This window comes from Ricinus communis, chromosome 2 (genome assembly GCF_019578655.1).
Source record: "Ricinus communis isolate WT05 ecotype wild-type chromosome 2, ASM1957865v1, whole genome shotgun sequence".
NCBI classification, from domain to species: domain Eukaryota; kingdom Viridiplantae; phylum Streptophyta; class Magnoliopsida; order Malpighiales; family Euphorbiaceae; genus Ricinus; species Ricinus communis.
Window position 1 is genome coordinate 308,277 of NC_063257.1, and position 19,552 is coordinate 327,828.

General features: G+C 38.4%; 2 protein-coding genes and 1 long non-coding RNA gene across 3 annotated transcripts; 2 read left to right on the forward strand and 1 right to left on the reverse strand.

Annotated features, from left to right (window-relative positions):
- Positions 1 to 727: 727 nt before the first annotated feature.
- Positions 728 to 3,646, forward strand: LOC8273655 (protein CUP-SHAPED COTYLEDON 3). The gene is made up of 3 exons (XM_002510673.4): positions 728 to 1,330; positions 2,166 to 2,440; positions 2,791 to 3,646. Exons 1-3 carry the CDS (start codon positions 1,129 to 1,131, stop codon positions 3,520 to 3,522), a joined length of 1,209 nt encoding a protein of 402 aa, XP_002510719.2. The 5' UTR covers positions 728 to 1,128; the 3' UTR covers positions 3,523 to 3,646.
- A 1,741-nt stretch (positions 3,647 to 5,387) lies between these two features.
- On the reverse strand, positions 5,388 to 7,060 carry LOC107260997. The gene is made up of 2 exons (XR_001534999.3): positions 6,581 to 7,060; positions 5,388 to 5,608 (listed from the first exon to the last, which is right to left on the reverse strand). It is a non-coding gene; the product is annotated as an uncharacterized LOC107260997 (long non-coding RNA).
- A 9,209-nt stretch (positions 7,061 to 16,269) lies between these two features.
- On the forward strand, positions 16,270 to 19,500 carry LOC8273654 (protein PLASTID MOVEMENT IMPAIRED 1). The gene has a single exon (XM_002510672.4). It carries the CDS (start codon positions 16,674 to 16,676, stop codon positions 19,269 to 19,271), a length of 2,598 nt encoding a protein of 865 aa, XP_002510718.1. The 5' UTR covers positions 16,270 to 16,673; the 3' UTR covers positions 19,272 to 19,500.
- Positions 19,501 to 19,552: the final 52 nt, after the last annotated feature.

The following is a 19,552-nucleotide window of genomic DNA, read 5'->3' on the forward strand; positions in this document are numbered from 1 at the left end:
GCAACGCCGACACTCATTTAATCATCTTTCCTTCCATTAATGCTTCCCCTTCTCTCATATATATAGCTCCTACCTATTAGCCTTCCACTACTTCCATAAATTAAATTATCCGGTAATTATAATCATAAAAAGAGAACTTATGTCAACTCAGGATCCATGCATATATTATACAAATTTTATCTTTTCAAGAGATTGATCTGATTCTTTTTTTAAGGGTATGTATTATGTAATGTAATAATTTGACGGAAAAGTGTTACTCCATATAAAAAGATTGTTTAGGTGGCAGTGGCACAGACATAACACAGGAAGAGGCCCTCGCAGAATTGGTTGAAGATCACAAGGACTTGTTTCTAATAAGATAACAACACTCTCTTTTATTTATTATTTAGTCTTTGTTATATTTTTATATTTCTTATAATTAAATAAATTTGCTATAATTCATTGTTTGTTGTCTCTATCAGACAAATAAAACGAATGATTTCTCTGGGTTAATCCTACAATTTCATTATACCCCTTTTAAGATGGTTTCTTTTCGTCTGGTATTTTATAGGAACAAACGATCCCACATACAGACAGCAAGAAAAATGTAATAAATGGTTAACGAAATCATGGTTTAATAACACATAGAAGAATTGGGAGATGAATGAAGATGATGATCTCACTTCTCAGAATATATATATATATATATATATCAGCCTCGTGTTTATCCCCAAATATATGCTCACACACGCACGCATAATTCTCTCTCTCCCCTCCCTACCAACTTCGCATTTACTCTCTTCTATCAACACATGCAACTGCTATTGCATTCTTCTTTTCTTTTTTTTCTTTCTATAATCTTCTTTCAAGAAAAAGAAAGATTAAAAACTGTTCCTTGATGGGCACTCCCCCCCTCTCTCTCAGGTGCATATTGTAGGCCCACACTCTCTACTACTGCTCTCTAGTCTTTATGAACCCAAATCTATCCCTCAAATCTTCCTTAGCTTCGCTTCTCCTTCGGTTTCAGTGCTTAAATTCTCTATATATTGCATGTCATTATAACCCCATTTCTATTCATTCACCTCCAATCACCCTTGTCTACTTCTTCCTTTTTCCTTCTTAACAAAATACAAGTACAGTCTGTTGAAAATGTTGGCCATGGAAGAGCTTCTTTGTGAGCTCATAGGAGAAGATAGAAATGAGCAAGGTTTGCCTCCTGGCTTTAGATTTCATCCAACAGACGAGGAGCTTATAACATTCTATTTAGCGTCCAAGGTGTTAAATGGTACCTTTTGTGGTGTTGAAATCGCCGAGGTTGACCTTAACAGATGTGAGCCTTGGGAGCTTCCAGGTACCTTTTGTTTCTTTCTTTCATTTTTGGATGAAATATGGTGATATTAGATATTGGCACAACCGGATTAAAAAGAAAAAAGAAAAAGATATTTCCTTTGTTTATTTTCACTTGGTTTGCAGTACAGGCAGCCGTTCATTTTTATTGTGTGTTTAACATGATCGCTTTACCTTTTATAATACTGAATGCTTGAGCTCAGGCAACATATTTACCCTAACAAACCACTCCGTTTCTGCAAACATCGATCCTACAGTAGCTAAGCTCTGAGGTTTGATTTAAAACCAAGTAATCTTTAAATTATTTTTAATCGAACTTAATTACAGAACTATATATAGTACTCGACCAAAGGTTAAATCTTTAAGGTAATCCGAATGTATACTGTGATATGCGTGTCTAGCATTCCCTCTCTTTACATAAATCCTTAAAACAAAGAAGAGTTAAAGCTTGTAAGAACCTCTGTTGAGTAATGAACTACTGACATAGCTAGCATACTCATTTAAGTCATACTAATTCAGATCCAAGAAATTCTAAGGCTTTTAATGGTCTTTGTTATTTCCATTCAAACAAAAGATCAGGACTTTTTGACTTATTCAACACATTAATTATATCATATGCATATTCTTGGCGATAATAATATTATACAAGTTATTAAGGTCACTGTCATGAAGTTGAGTATGAAACACACATACCCATCAAGCTATTCCCAACCATACATTTGTGGATAAAAAATCATCCAGGCTCCGAAAGCTAATATTTCTGATGAAATCATTAAATATGGGCAATTGAAAATATTAATTGTGGGCATGTCATTTGTTTTGCTTTTGGTGTTAATCAGATGTGGCAAAGATGGGGGAAAGGGAGTGGTACTTCTTCAGCTTGAGGGACAGGAAGTACCCAACAGGGCTAAGAACAAATAGAGCAACCGGAGCTGGCTACTGGAAAGCAACAGGCAAAGATAGGGAAGTTTACAGTGCATCAAGCGGTGCATTGCTTGGCATGAAAAAGACACTTGTTTTTTACAGAGGCAGAGCTCCTAGAGGTGAGAAGACGAAGTGGGTCATGCATGAGTACCGTCTAGATGGTGATTTCTCCTACCGCCACACGTGTAAGGTAAGTCCCTTCCCACACGTGCGCTGTGGGAATCCATCAAGCTTTTCTTTTTTTCCTGTTTTGTCCCTTTCCGGGTTGACTTATTGGTGGTAAGCACGCCGACTAAAAATTTATTTATTTTTACTCCATTATTAACCATAGGGGTAGTTTTTGATGTGATTGCTTTGATTTAACATGCCTTGGCCTGTTTTGGTGTCAATGCCTTTCATTTATTAGTCCAACATAAATTGTTAAAAAGGTGTATAATTATTTCATGACATATGCTGCATCGGAGACCTTTGCTTGGATTGCCCTTTTCTTTTTTCTTTTCCCTGTAATTATTATTAAATTTAGAAATGGGTTGTTTCCAGGAGGAATGGGTGATTTGCAGGATATTTAACAAAACAGGAGAAAAGAAAAATGCACTTTTGCAAGGGCAAAGGTTCCTCTTGGAAGCAACTTCACCACCCAATTCTTGTTCTCTGCCTTCATTGCTTGAAGCTCCATCCACATTAATGGAATGTCAATCTCAGGCAGGAACCGATGGACTCCAAAACCCTTTTCTGATTCAGCATCAAGAAAATGATCTAAAAAGCTTGCTACTGAGCCCACTACTCTCCCAATGTCATAACACAGTCTCAATAAATGGGATCCAGTTCCAACCCTCATTTTCACCCACTACGCCCATCGCAATCAGCACAAATACAGAAACAAACAAAAATATAGACACAAACACCAACAACAACCCGTCGATGCTCTTCAAGTCTCTCCTCTCGCATCAAGATTGCACACTGAAGGAACAATCCCCTGTTCTAAAACAGTGCAAGACAGAGGCAAACTTTTCCCATTTTCAACTACCTGAAGCAAACTTGAACTGGATGATGGATAAGATTCATCATCATCATCAACATCAAAGCCCATATCAGTATCCCTTGTCTTTTGAGATGGATTGCAATATGTTGGGGATTACAGCAGCTGCTACAGATGCAGACATTACTGCCCATGAGATGTCCACTTCAATTGCTTTCAACAGGGCCGGCTTTCAGATGATGTTAGATGCTCCTATCAGACACCCTGCAGAATCTTGGCCTTTAGATTCTTAAAGATCTCCTTCAAGTGTTAAAACAACTAGTGCTATAATAGTTCATATGTATACGTATACCATCTATAGAATATTAACGCAGCAGCTTTATTTATTTATTAATGTTTATTTGTAGCAGTAAAAGTTATTGTATGTAAGGCTATCTCCATCCATCCATCCATCCATGCACGTATCCATCTTGTACCATTTTCACATATCATCTCTTATCTGGAGCTTATTATTATTATTATCATTAATAAGATTTCAGAATTTTTATTGAAACAAAATTGGTTGTTTTTTTTTTTATTTAAAAAGAAAGGAATTTGTAAATTACGACAGTGGTGGAAGGGGAGTAGTGTAAGTGTAGTGTTGGTGGATGTGATAAGATGGAAGAGGATTGGGAGTTGTTGTTCATACTTCATAATAAAAGTAACACTAGTATTTTGACGTCACTGTTTATTGATGATTGATGGTAGGATTGGGTCCCTTTGCATGCATGCGCGCTGGTAGGGGGTACGGCCCACATCTACGGCCTATAAGCTCTGTCTCTAAGGTAGACAAGGCTTGGATTTATCTCAAAAAGCAAACTATGATTCATAAAAGTTGATGACAATGGCATCATCATCATCATCATCATCATCATCAGGAGTTCTGTAATACACATAAATTCTGGGCTGCCTACATGAGACACCCACCTGATAAGGCCTAGTTTAATATGATCTGTTCTGTTATTAATGGTTCAGCCAATCTACCTGCTGCTGCTAATCATGTCATCGTCCCCATTCATTCACTCTTTAAAATGACAAGATTAGGTCTAACTCAGCGAATATAGCAGAATAAATTATTCATTATTTTCTCGGAAATCTGAGCTTCCATACTCCAATTTTCACTCGCCTTCCAAGACAACAAAAATATCCATTCCTCTGGCCATCGAAGAAAACAGAGGAACCCCAGCCCTCCATCCAGGCCATGGCCATATCTGAAAGTTAGCCTTGGGCCGGACGTTAAAATCATAGTGAACAAACAGTCCACTGAATGTCAAACAAGCACACAACCAACATCCTATGGCCTAATTAGAGCTGTAATCAACCGAGCCATTCACGATTTTAAATTCCATTGTAATCAAACCGAATCCAACTTTGATGAGCTCATTTTAAAATTATTATGCTCACAAATAGCTAGAGCTAAATTTGTAAATAAGTATGCTATATATATATATATATATGAAGCTCAAGCTAGTTGAGCATTTTCAAATTTTACTATTATTATATAATAAATATTGTAATAATAATATTATGACTTTAAATTTAAGAAACAAACCAGTTTGAGCTCGAGTTTGAATCAATAAACGCGCCTATAGACAAGCTAAAAAATAAGTATGCTCATGAGTCATATTGCGAGTTTGTTCATGAGCTTTATAAACGAACTGAGCTCAAATTCAAGCGCCTAATCACGAAGCATTAAACAAGCAATCTTATAAGCTAACAAACCAAACTCTCTCAAGCTTGAATTTGACTCTGATAAAGTTATCGAGTTTGAAATTTGACCTCAAACCTAACTCGATTAACTTAACGAACAATATCAAGTCAAGTTCTAAATAGTCGACAAGACGTTTAGTTCATTTACAGTCTTACCAAACATGTAGGCAACAACAAGCCAGCAAACCAAAAAGCAATAAGACTGAACATTTATGCCCTTCAGTGGTCGAAATGAATACATATAATGCAAATTGCAAAGCAAAACCTATAGGCCTCGGTAATAGAATTTATTCATCTCTTTCAATTGATAATATAATATAGTGCCAATGACTTTAGCTTCATTACATTATGAATCGCTGAGACTATTGCTCATACCAAAAAGACTGCGAATATAATAAATGGGGCAGCATTGAATATAATAAATGGGGCAGCATTGATTAACTAAAAAATGTTTACAGTAAGCAAGTTTTAAGAAAGATTTACAACTCAAAGTTCCACAAAAGGAAAATAGCAAACGCTTTTCACTCAGACTAGCTACTCAAGAATCCAAATTCCAGGTCCTGAGTTGAGGATTATTACATGCAGAATCACATCAAAGCTTGTACTCGGATCCACACATCAAAGCTGCCCCTGACGGAAAAAATAAGCAAATTCAGTCCCATTTCAGGTTGGAATTTAGCGAAGACTTACATATCATCCACATCAGTCCATAAGAAACTGCACCTTCAACATTTGTCTTTATTAAAAACAAGAGAACTAAACTACAGAAATTAAATGTGTCTTTCCGACGCTAAGAGAAATAGAACATAGTTGCGCAAGAAGCAGGGGAATGGGATACAGTCTGCATGTGTTAGAAAAGGGCTATGTAAACCCTCTGATCTAAACCTCAATGAAAACATTGAATATCCAATACTTCACATAAATATCACATGTTCTACATACCAAGTGGTGATGATTCCGATAAATATACAGAGCAATAGAAAGTTGTTTAAAAGCATACTCCACATAAATACCATATGCTTTACAGAACCGAGCACCGGCGGTCATGAATCCAAATGAGACATATACATGAACTTAAAAAACAGAGGCCTACCATACAAAAAGCCTAAGACCAACCCATCACCAACACCAAGACCATGTTATCAATAAGTCATAGATCAATGGGAAACCTAGAGTCTAGAGTTCATGTAAGACCAACAAGGCAGTAAAAAGCATCACTTGCAAAAGGAGATTGGCTGAGCCATCTACAATTACTAATAATTTAAGAGATTAAAATCTTGAGAAGCGCTTTACATAAAAATTGATTTGGGGTCTGTTATTTTATCAAAATAATCTAGATTGCAGCCTTCTGAATTCTAAGTTAGTGAACATTATTTCATTAAGTCATCTACTAACCCCACCCCCCCCACCCCAAAAAAAAAAAATAAAAAAAAATACCACCATTCAGGCGAAAATCCAGATCGAAATTGTCTATTATCACAACATAAAGCATTTCGATTCTACAATTAAAAGAAGATATAGATATTAAAGAAGTAAAAACTAAAGAAGTAGCCTAACCCTAGAATGGAGAAAAAAAAAAAAGAAAAAAGAAGAGAAACAAACCGAGAAAGAGAGAAAAAAACAAGGTGGAGTTTCGATCTTATTTCGGGGTTTTATTGTTCTTGGAAGAGGAACCATATCGAGGTGGAGAATAGATGAGAGCCGCTACCATAGCTCCTGGAAGCACACCGTACCTAGCAACCGCAGCCAGCTTCGCCACCAACGGCTCTCCCCTCATCATCATCGTCGTATATTTTTGTTCTCTTTTCTTTTCCTTGGACTGACTAATAATTGGGGAGTTGTATTGGTGCCTGACTTTGAGTGCCTCTAGGTTCCAGGAACTGAGCTTTTTATGGATTGGCCACTCCTCCCGATAATAAATTAAAAGAATAAGAAATTGGGCTCCTTGCTTAGATAGAATATAGCTTCTGAGAAGATGGGCTTGGATGACCCTTGAACATGAAATGATCCATCCATTTTAATCACAAAAATAAAACCTACGGTTGGCTGGTGTATTAACTGCAAATTTTAATATGGATCCGATCCATATAGCTTTATGGACTTCGACATTCAAGTGTTGTTTAATTGATAAAATAATTTATGTTAATATCTGATATGTGTGTTAGACGCTGATGTATTCTTTTAAAAAAAAAAAAAATTTATTTATTAATTTTTTATTAAATATTTATTAACATATATTTATTGTTTGTTAATTTAATTTTGCTGAAAATATATGTGTACTATAATATAAATATTTGTAGTATAACTTTAGCTTAATTTTTTTTTATTTATCAATTGTGTAAGGATGATTTATGTTATATCTATATTATATAGGTTCATTTAAATGAATTATTAGTATGATTTTTATTAATGATAAATATCTATTGACAAACTAATGAATATTATGCTTATAAATGATGAATATTTATATTAATTATAAAAAAATTTCAGTCTCAGCCTGAATACACTAGACTTCAATTTGTCACTCTGCCAACTCCATCAGCAGCAGTAACAATCCTCCATAACCAGTTCCTTGGAAGTTATGATCTTGTCATAAGACAGCAGAAACAAGAATTCTTTAATCGAAAATGTTGTTCATTCAAAATGAAGGATCTAGAAAAGCACTATTCGGCTATGTCCAAGCTCTACTATGTCATTGGAGGACATGATGGTGACGATACGCTAAAGTATACCTTCATCACCTCTCTGCCAGATGAAATACAACCTGAGGTTAACAATATGATTGCGGCTACAAAGAGACCAGTCACCTCTATTACACTTGGAGAAATCTGGCAATTCACACTCTCTTCCATTAAGAGACTGTGTGATTAATAAGAGTTATTCAAGAGGTTGTCTCAAAGGGACTTGATAGTTCAAAAGGCTTGCAACAAAAACCACCTCAAGATTAAGTGCAAAGCCGCCAACTGCGTCTGTACAAATCATAAGAAGAAATCTGGACATCATTTCCAGAAATACACGCGCAGCAACAAGAAGTTCAGGGAAAAGAACCCAAAGAAATTCAAATACTTCCGTAAAAAACGGAATCAGGGGTACAAGTCTGACAGATGTTTCATCTGCAAAAGGAAGGGACACTATGCAAAAAATTGTCCTCGAAATCCAGAAAAGTCAGCAAAGATGATTCAACAAGTCAGCATGTCTTTATCTCTTGCAGACTCTTTTGAAGAAGAAATAGAATCTCTACTTTCAGAGCAAGAAGATCTTACCCCAAAAAGCTTACTTGGGTTAGAAATGGAATTCTCAGACTCCACAGAGTCCTCACAAGAATCTTCTTCAGACTCAGATGATAGTGAAATACCAATCTTGATGATTGGTCTGCATGAAGAAAGTCAGGAGAATATTCTGGAAGATGTAATACAATATCCTCTCTCTCCAACCCTATTATCTTCTTTCTTTGTTTCTTCTCCACCTCCTGAAACTTTTCAATTTACTACAAAACCTCCCCCAGTTCCATATATCCCCATACAGATACTATCTTCAAAATACTCCAAGCCTGTACCAGTAATAGCTTTCTTTGACACGGGAGCACAAAGAAGCATGATGAACCCAATGGTTCTCCTATCAGAGTATTGGAAGCCCCATGATCAGTTCTTCAGGGCAGCCAATGGTCAAACCTTCAAAACCACTCTGATCACAAGACAGAAGATCGGAATTCAGTTCTTTCCTGATTGCGTTGTATGGACGCACATCATTGGTTCAGATCTTCCAAACAAGGATATCCTGATAGGATTTGATGTTTATCACCAAGCTCAAAAGCTCCAAATCCTTCCAACTGGTATAAAGTTCAAGAGACAGTTTCGGCCATACACTGAAACTTCAAATCTGTTTTCTGTGACGGATACTATTCCTCCATTCCTTCCATACACAGAAAAATTCCTTCAGTTCTGTCCGGAATCTCATTCACATTTCCAACATCCTCTTCCTCTGTGGAAAAATCCACAATTCTATATCAGCCTCCCCTTCAAACTTAATGAAAACATTAACCCTACTAAAGCCACACACATGGGAATGTCTCCCACAGACCTAGCCCTAGCCCGATCAGAATGCCTGACACTGTTACAGCAAGGTCTAATTGAGCCCACTACTTCACAATGGGCTTGCCAAGCCTTTTATGTGGAAAAAAGGTCTGAAAGAATCCGAGGAAAGAAGAGGCTTGTCATAGACTACAAACCCTTAAACCATTTCCTTCAAGACAACAAATTTCCTCTCCCTCGAATCTCAAATCTCAAGGTCCACATCCAAAAGGCCCAGTACTATTCCAAATTTGACCTAAAAGCGGGCTTTTGGCAACTCGGTATCCAGCCCACAGAGAGATACAAAACTGTATTTTGTATTCCTAATGCCCAATACTAGTGGACTGTTATGCCTTTTGGGCTCAAGACGGCCCCATCTCAATTCCAGAAGACAATGATTGAGATTTTTGGGCCTATCCTTTACTCTTCTTTGATCTACATCGACGACATCCTTCTATTCTCGGAAACAGCAGAGGACCATCACCAATTTCCTTGCCATCATCCAAAAATATGGCATTATGTCATTCGAAAGAAGAGCTTTATCACAACCGAAATTGAATTTCTCGGAATGCATTTCAAGAATGGCCAGTACACATATGGTCCCCACCTGACAAAGGAACTTGATAATTTTCTGGAAGAGAATTTATCAACAAAACAAATTCAACAGTTCCTTGGAATCCTGAATTATGTTCGAGAGGCCATTCCACACCTGTCTAGTTACACGTGCCACCTCTCAAAGATGCTCAAGAAGAACCCTCCTCCATGGGGAGCGGAACAAACAACAGCTGTCAAAAAATTAAAAGAGCTGGCTCACAATCCGCCACCTCTTACAATCCCGTCAGCAGGAGAACTTATTCTCCAAACAGATGCATCTGACTATGCATGGGGGGCCATCCTCCTAGAAAAGCTCCACGATAAGGAACAATTGTGTGGATATGCATCGGGTCAGTTTTCCTCTTCAGAAAAATATTATCACACGACCTACAAGGAAATTTTGGCGGTCAAGTACGGGATCAAAAAGTTTGAATTCTTTTTGATTGGATAGCACTTCCTGGTTCGGATGGACAACTCTTCCTTCCCAAAGATTCTTGAATCTAACCAGAAGACCTTGCCTAAGCCCCAACTATTGCGATTAAAGTCATGGTTCAGCAGGTATGACTTTAAGGTTGAGCATATAAAAGGGATAAGAAACCTAATCCCGGATTTCTTATCCAGACTTTCCAAGCCTCAGAATCAGCCTATAGTTCTTCTCACCTCTACAATAAATCTTCCCATAATCTTTATGGCTTCTCCATCTTCCAGATCCAACCTGCAACCTCCTTCACCACCAGATCTTCCCAACAACCTTACAACCAAACAAGTCACAGACTTTGCCCGGAACATGATGTTCCATTATTTGGCAACTTTTCAACAAACCTTCTCACTCCCAATACAACCCAACTTCTTCTTTCCAGACTACCCTTGGTGTTTGATTTACCACTTATCCCCTGAACATCCAAAACATGAAAGTGAGTTATGGTTTCTATGGTGCCTATCTACAATCTGTTATCATGCTATAGAAGTGCCCATTATGAATCTCTTACACTTCTTCAACAATAAAGCAAACTCGGGGTCATATCCATGGAGATTCCTTACCTGGTTTAAAACTCCATATCATTGGACAGGAGATCTCCTTAAACTTATTCATGAGAACCAGTTATTCTCAGACAATAATTCCAGAGCTTCGGAATACCATGCCATTTTCATATTGTACAGGCCTTATCTCCGACTATCAGAAGACACATATGCAACTCAAAATATCTGTCACTATTGGAGAACACTTGATAGACCTTTACATCTTGCTCCTCCAGCAATCACAGAAGAACTAAAGCGGGCCCTGCAATACAGGAATGAATTAAGGACAGCTAATGTCTCTACACCATTAGTCTGCACTTTCAATGGACATCAATCAACTGGACAATCTATTGAACATTTCTGTTCTCCTGATCTTCCAACTCCACTGGATGACCCTACCTTAACCAGAGCACAGCAAGAAGCTCTCATGCAAGACTCCCAGCCAATGGATGATGACTCATATGATGACGTCTTCTGATCACATGCAACTGTCGGCCACTCTTCTATATTATTGTGTTTGTCTTTATTATGAATTATTATCCACTCAGTAAGTGGAGTGTATTATTGATAGTGGTGGGCTGCCATAGGTCGCTATAGTCGTGGTGTATTATTAGCCTTAGTGGAATATCCACTAACTTTTGTTTGTTAGTATTAGTGGGATATCCACGCTATAGTTATGGTGTATTTTTAGTCTTAGTGGAATATCCACTAACTTTTGTTTGATAGTATTAGTGGGATATCCACTAACTTTTGTATGTTTCTAACGACTCTCCACTCTATATAAGGAGAAGTCTTTGGTAATAAAATTCAAGCAAGTTTCTTTAAGAAAACTTCCCTCTCTTCTATACTCTCTTATGGCTTTCTAACTTCCTCCTTTCTCTTCTCTTGATCCAATGGCAATGTTCTAATAGTTGCTACGATCTGTTTCTGGTGTAATCCAAAAGAGCTAACTCAGCTAATTTAAAGATCCAAAAGAGTAGAAAGACCCCCATGGCAAGAGGCCGCTTGTGTCTTAACTTGAGGATCTGTTCATGCTTTGAGTTTACAGCATGAGGATTATGCCATGAACAGCTCTCCGCAATCATATTGTTAACCTCAGGTTGTATTTCATCTGGCAGAGAGGTGATGAAGGTATACTTTAGCGTATCGTCACCATCATGTCCTCCAATGACATAGTAGAGCTTAGACATAGCTGAATAGTGCTTTTCTAGATCCTTCATTTTGAATGAACAACATTTTGGATCAAAGAATTCTTGTTTCTGCTGTCTTATGACAAGGTCATAACTTCCAAGGAACTGGTTATGGAGGATTGTTACTGCTGCTGATGGAGTTGGCAGAGTGACAAATTGAAGTATAGTGTATTCAGGCTGAGACTGAAACCAATCTCTTAAGCTTCCGGTAAACCTTGTGACAAATTCGGCAAGGACTTTTTTGAGTGTGGCCCCTTCAAGGGTCATCTGAAGATCAATCCATGCCAAGAATTCGGAAAGCTTGTCCTTCCATTTTGATGGTGGTAGGTCATCAAAAGTGAACCAAGGTCCTTTGTCGGTTTTGACCTTGGGTTTGGAGCTCCAGTGGGAGCAAAGAACGACTGAGCATCCTCATCTTCAGGTTCCACTATTTCTGGACTGGGATCAGTAGCAGAAGTGTTCATGAGAATCTCAGTGATGTCCGCCATCTCTGAATTATCTGAAGAGGATTCTGAATCATACGGACTGATGAGAGATTGCTCTGGAAATTTGTCTTTAGAGGCTAGAGGATGAGAGGTTTTCTTTTGCTGGGTTTCTGAGTGTTTTGGGTAAAGGTGAGAGAATGTAGCAAAGGGTTGATAAAGGACTTCTTGTGGTTGTTCTGGTTGTGAAAGAAAAGGGAAAGAAGAAAAGTACGAAGGAGCAATAGCCGAAGAGGTTGAAGCTGCTGATATGAAAGTTAGAATCGCAGCAGACTGGTTTTTCCGGAGATCATTTTCAATTTGATCTATCTGCTTCTTCAGCCGGGAAATTGCTTTTGCAGAAAAGAGGGGGTGATCGGCTGAGGTATCCGGAGTTCTTCGTCCAAAGCTTGATACTTTGCTGTCAGGGATGAGTACAGTTGTAGGACTTCTTGTGAAAAAGTATCTAGCTTGTGATCTATGTTTTGAACCAAGTGTAGTGCTTGATCCAATTTTCCATCTATCTTCTTCAAATAAGTGTTTTGGACAATAGAATTAGATGTTTGCCAGTTGAGTACTTCTTCAGGGGGTGTCAGCGGCTCTAAGTTTCCAGAGGGTGAAATCCGTGTAGGAAGGATTTCAGATCTTTTGTTCTCTGTTTTTCCCAAGGGAGGGAAATTCTCTGGTTGTAACATGAAACATTCTTGAACCAAGGGTTGTACCGCTGATACAGTTGACAGAGATGAAGTAGGTCCAAAAGTTCGTGGCGTTGTTATACCTGGCCCAACGTTTTGTACCTCATGTACTAAATCGACGGCACCGGGTTTCCGTACCTATAAACCTTTGGATCCGACCAATCTCCGCTCGCGAAGTCGTAAAAGGGGTTTGCCATATTCAATGTCGAGTTGTGCCATAATTTCCTTGAACTCATCATAAGAAACGTCAATAACTGTTTTTCCTTCTTTGGCAAGAAACTCAATTGCCTCATCGAACATTGGCAGTAGATTTTTATTCTTTCTCTGGGAACCATCTGGATCCCGATCATCTGGCTTATGATGGATCTCTGAACAAGAAGTATCCAGAGACATCTTCTTTGGATTCTTCAGTTGATGCTGAAACAGGGTTCAAAGTATAATCCATATCATCATGACATAGGCATTCGGCTTGCACATTTCGGGGCTACATCCCGCATAAAGTGTCCTCCGACCAGGCAGCATAGATCCGGTTGCCGGATGCTTGAAAGGAGTGAATAGGGATCTTCTCCCTAGGCCGTGATACAGGTTGTATCATTGATGCTTGAAAAATTGATGGTGCTGAGGAAGATTCCTCAGTTCTTGTAAAGATCGTCTTAACAGTCCCATCCTTTTGCTGAATAAAGAGGGGATCTGTGGCTTGTACTGGTTTTGATTGAGATGCCTGGAGCTTCTCATAATTTGTTACCCACTCAATAGGAATTAGTTTTGTAGATCTTCCCTTTCAAGCCGAGGAGCTTGAACTATTGTAGGGTTTGACCGAATCACCATGATGTACAAAGCATCCGATGAGGGCTTGAAAGCCCTGGGATCTGCAAGTTAAGTGCATGATCCTGCAATCGATAAACGATCTGATGGTGAAGAGTCGCTGAGAGAGCATTTTCAATTTGACTAGCTCCCGTGATTTGGACTTGTACTTTCAAGGCAGTGGATAGATAGGGATCACTCAGAGAGAGGTTAAAATTTGGGAAGAAAGTCAAAACAACACTACCAGTATTGAGTGTTGTGACTATTGTCCCAATCACTGCATGCTCGTACTTGAGATAACGGGTGTCCAGAAGCGACATACGTGCTGTAACAGGCAATCCCATCCTTCCATGATAGGAAAGGACAAGTCTCACAGCTCCAAGATAGAGATGAGAATAGCCTTGTTTCCGCCATTGTTCTATGAAAGAGGTGGGAATTTCTAAAGTAACATACTGCTCTTGAGAAGTAGCAGTAAGTGAACACTGAGAAAGTGAGGAAGATTGAACATATTCTTTTATGGTGAGGGGTTTTTTGTGGATAATTTGGTTAAAGGTTTTTCTGACAAAGTTCTGTTTCTTGAATATGTTGTAAGGGTTGATGATAGGTACCAAAGTATCTTCTATCTGTACGTTATCAGGGATATGGGAGATCTCAACAAGATGGTCTATCTTGTTAGATATGGTTTTCTTACAAGAGGGAGATAATTGAAGAGTAGAAGTATGCGAGGTAATTTCTATAGACATGATGTTTAGGGTTTCTCTTCTTCTATCACCAAGGCTCTGATACCAATTGAAGCCGAGAGCTGTTCATGGCATAATCCTCATGCTGTAAACTCAAAGCATGGACAGATCCTCAAGTTAAGACACAAGCGGCCTCTTGCCATGGGGGTCTTTCTACTCTTTTGGATCTTTAAATTAGTTGAGTTAGCTCTTTTGGATTACACCAGAAACAGATCGTAGCAACTATTAGAACATTGCCATTGGATCAAGAGAAGAGAAAGAAGGAAGTTAGAAAGCCATAAGAGAGTATAGAAGAGAGGGAAGTTTTCTTAGAGAAACTTGCTTGAATTTTATTACCAAAGACTTCTCCTGGAGAGTCGTTAGAAACATACAAAAGTTAGTGGATATCCCACTAATACTATCAAACAAAAGTTAGTGGATATTCTACTAAGACTAAAAATACACCATAACTATAGCGTGGATATCCCACTAATACTAACAAACAAAAGTTAGTGGATATTCCACTAAGGCTAATAATACACCACGACTATAGCGACCTATGGCGGCCCACCACTATCAATAATACACTCCACTTACTGAGTGGATAATAATTCATAATAAAGACAAACACAATAATATAGAAGAGTGGCCGACAGTTGCATGTGATCAGAAGACGTCATCATATGAGTCATCATCCATTGGCTGGGAGTCTTGCATGAGAGCTTCTTGCTGTGCTCTGGTTAAGGTAGGGTCATCCAGTGGAGTTGGAAGATCAGGAGAACAGAAATGTTCAATAGATTGTCCAGTTGATTGATGTCCATTGAAAGTGCAGACTAATGGTGTAGAGACATTAGCTGTCCTTAATTCATCCCTGTATTGCAGGGCCCGCTTTAGTTCTTCTGTGATTGCTGGAGGAGCAAGATGTAAAGGTCTATCAAGTGTTCTCCAATAGTGACAGATATTTTGAGTTGCATATGTGTCTTCTGATAGTCGGAGATAAGGCCTGTGCAATATGAAAATGGCATGGTATTCCGAAGCTCTGGAATTATTGTCTGAGAATAACTGGTTCTCATGAATAAGTTTAAGGAGATCTCATGTCCAATGATATGGAGTTTTAAACCAGGTAAGGAATCTCCATGGATATGACCCCGAGTTTGCTTCATTGTTGAAGAAGTGTAAGAGATTCATAATGGACACTTCTATAGCATGATGACAGATTGTAGATAGGCACCATAGAAACCATAACTAATAATAATTTTAAATTTATTTTATTATAATTTTAAAAAATAAAAATCTCATGTGTAAAAAATGAATACACATGTCAAAATAAAAATTAATAATTTTAATATAATATTAATTTTTATAAATTTATTTTATTATAATCTAAAAAAATTTAAAAGCGTGGTGTATAATAATTCAAAAGAACAATAAGTAAAGAAAAAGAATAAAAATCCCCATATTGTATAATTTGGAAAGAAATGAAAAATAATTTACAAAATTTCACATAAAATCGGACGTGTTTTACTATTCCCTACATATGTTGATGGAATTTGGTTCGTATAGAATGATGGACCGGAGTCCATGTTATAACAATTGTGTATTAACTAGTAAAGTTTTTTTTTTTTTCTAATTCCAATTATTAAGCTTCTTAAATAAAAAAGAACATTTCTAATTCAAACAAAAAATACAAAGATAAAAGAATGTAAAAGAAGAAAAGAAATACATTTCTACTATGGACAGGCATAAAAACTTATTACCTTTGATTATGTTTAAATGAAGACAGCTGACAAGAAGAGTGAGACAACTTCATAGTTATGACATTAAATTGGGTGGGACCAGATTTGTTAATATTAGTCTCCGTGGGACAAAGTAAAAAAGAGAGGACAGGATGCGAAGTTTCTTCTCTTATCCCGTGGCCATATTTTGTACCCCATACATATTTCCTGGTTTTGGAAGATACAAATAAGCAAACATTCAATCAAATATTTCATGGCATCATCTCTACCTCAAATCCTTCCAAATGTTATATCCCCTTATCCTCTCATTCATCTGCAACAACAGAAAAGAAGAACAAAAAGAACGAAAACACTCTGTTGCACCATTTTCCCCTGCAACATCTCTCCTTTTTTCCTCTTCTAAGTTATGGCAGCAGCGGAGTACTCAAACAGGAGGAATTCCAATACTCAGCTTCTGGAAGAACTTGAAGCACTCAGCCAATCTCTATACCAAACTCACACTACAACCACCAACAGAAGAACAGCTTCCCTTGCACTTCCTCGAACTTCAGTTCCTTCCCTCGCTTCTGTCGATGAGATTAGCACTTCCAAACCCGATGAAAAATCTACTTCCAGACCCCGTTCCAGGCGCATGTCCTTGTCTCCATGGCGTTCTAGGCCAAAACCTGATGATAACGAACCAAAAAATCGAGCCGGGCCATCTAATCAACCTGACACTAAGAAACTGGATGAAACAACAGCATCAATGGAGAAAAAAGGAATTTGGAACTGGAAACCACTCCGTGCTCTTTCTCATATTGGGATGCAGAAACTCAGCTGTTTGTTCTCTGTCGAAGTGGTTGCTGTCCAGGGTCTTCCAGCTTCAATGAATGGGCTCCGCCTTTCTATTTGTATTAGGAAGAAGGAAACTAAAGACGGTGCAGTTCACACCATGCCTTCAAGAGTTTCACAGGGAACTGCTGATTTTGAAGAAACCTTGTTTGTCAAGTGTCATGTTTACTGCACTCCAGGCGATGGAAGGCAATTGAAATTTGAGCCACGTCCCTTTTGGATTTATGTGTTTGCGGTTGATGCTGAAGAGCTAGATTTTGGTAGAGGTTTTATGGATTTAAGTCACCTGATAAAAGAGTCTATGGAGAAGAATCAGGAAGGTACCCGAATTCGGCAGTGGGACACTAGTTTCAACCTCTCTGGAAAGGCAAAAGGTGGAGAACTTGTTCTGAAGTTGGGATTTCAGATTATGGAGAAGGATGGAGGGATTGATATTTACAGCCAAGGTGATGGATTCAAGTCAAGTAAATTAAGAAACTTAACTTCTTCCTTTGGTCGTAAACAGTCTAAAATGTCATTCAGTGTCCCCAGTCCAAGAATGTCGAGTCGAACCGAGGCTTGGACTCCTTCTCAGTCAAAAGCAGCTATAGATCTTCAAGGAATGGATGACTTGAATCTTGATGAGCCAGCCCCAGTTCCTTCGACCCCTCCCCCAGTCCAGAAATCAGAAGAACCAGAATCAAAGATTGAAGAACTTGAACTCCCGGACTTTGATGTTGTAGATAAAGGAGTTGAGATTCAGCAGAAAGAAGAAAGTAGGGATAGAGAGTCTGAAGAAAATGTTGAAGCAAAATCAGCATCAAGTGAGGTTGTTAAGGAGATGGTGCATGATCAGATACATCTTACCAGATTAACCGAGCTTGATTCTATTGCTCAGCAGATAAAAGCTCTTGAATCTATGATGGTAGAAGAAAAAATACTCAAAACAGATGATGAAACTGAGTCGCAAAGACTAGATGCTGATGAAGAGACAGTAACAAAAGAATTTCTTCAGATGCTTGAGGATGAAGAGATTGACACATACAGATTCAATCAACCTGTGTTTCCCTCTCTGCAACTTGGGGGAGCTGATGAATCTGTGGAGGCTGAATCCAAGGTTTATGTCTCTGATCTTGGCAAGGGTTTAGGTTGTGTAGTGCAAACAAGAAACAGAGGCTACTTGGCAGCCATGAATCCTCTGAACACTGTTGTTTCTAGGAAAGAAACTCCAAAGTTAGCCATGCAGATATCAAAACCAATTGTTATACCACACAAATCCATGAGTGGATTTGAATTATTCCAGAAAATGGCAGCCATTGGTTTCGAGGAACTCAGCTCTCAAATCTTATCATTGATGCCTATGGAAGAATTGATAGGAAAAACTGCGGAGCAGATAGCTTTTGAAGGCATTGCTTCTGCAATCGTCCAAGGAAGAAACAAAGAAGGCGCTAGCTCAAGTGCTGCCCGTACCATTGCTTCAGTAAAAACCATGGCAACTGCGATGAATACAGGCAGAAAAGAGAGGGTTACAACAGGAATTTGGAATGTTGATGAAAATCAATTAACAGCAGATGAAATTTTGGCATTTTCACTGCAGAATATTGAGGCAATGTCAGTTGAGGCTTTGAAAATTCAGGCGGATATGGCAGAAGAAGATGCACCATTTGATGTTTCTCCACTCACTGAAAAGACAAGAACAAGCAGTGAGAAAGAACAAAATCAGCCTCTGGCTTCAGCCATTCCTCTAGAGGACTGGATAAAAAATTACAGCTCATCAAGCTCCAATAGTGAATCAGGGGAACCAGCAACAATCACAGTAGCGGTGGTTGTCCAGCTAAGGGATCCCTTGAGGCGATATGAGGCAGTTGGAGGCCTAGTTGTAGCACTTATTCATGCAACAGGTGTTGACATCCAAGAACACAAGTATGATGAGGAAAAGAAATTCAAAGTGACAAGTTTACATGTCGGAGGTTTGAAGCTAAGGATAGGAGGAAAAAGGAATCTGTGGGACACAGAGAGGCACAGGCTGACTGCAATGCAATGGCTGGTGGCATATGGACTGGGAAAGGGAGGGAAAAGGGGTAAAAATGTGTTGGCAAAGGGGCAAGATCTGTTATGGAGCATTTCCTCAAGAATTATGGCTGACATGTGGCTCAAACCAATGAGAAATCCAGATGTAAAGTTTACAAAGTAGACAGAGTTCTCGAGTAACTTATGCACAATACTCCTGCGGACAGCAACAAAGTTAAAAAGACTGGAGCTAGAGCATACGGCACTAGTAAGGAAGCTTTTTGTTGGATGCAAATAATCAGCTAACCATTTTGTTAAGATTCTAAAATGAACAAGTTATCCATATATGAGATTTCTTGCAGTTGTATGTTAAATCTGTTCATAATGGAAAATAAAGTTTTTTGATTCCAATACTTAGAAGGAAATTCAACAACCACTGGGACGTGGCATCAAATCTTTATACAT

Bases quoted from the DNA above. Each gene is read 5' to 3' on its own strand.
- LOC8273654 (XM_002510672.4), top strand. From the start codon at position 16,674: ATGGCAGCAGCGGAGTACTCAAACAGGAGGAATTCCAATACTCAGCTT.
- LOC8273655 (XM_002510673.4), top strand. From the start codon at position 1,129: ATGTTGGCCATGGAAGAGCTTCTTTGTGAGCTCATAGGAGAAGATAGA. The intron at 1,331-2,165 runs GTACCTTTTGTT...GGTGTTAATCAG, and splicing joins TGAGCCTTGGGAGCTTCCAG to ATGTGGCAAAGATGGGGGAA. The intron at 2,441-2,790 runs GTAAGTCCCTTC...GGTTGTTTCCAG, and splicing joins CCTACCGCCACACGTGTAAG to GAGGAATGGGTGATTTGCAG.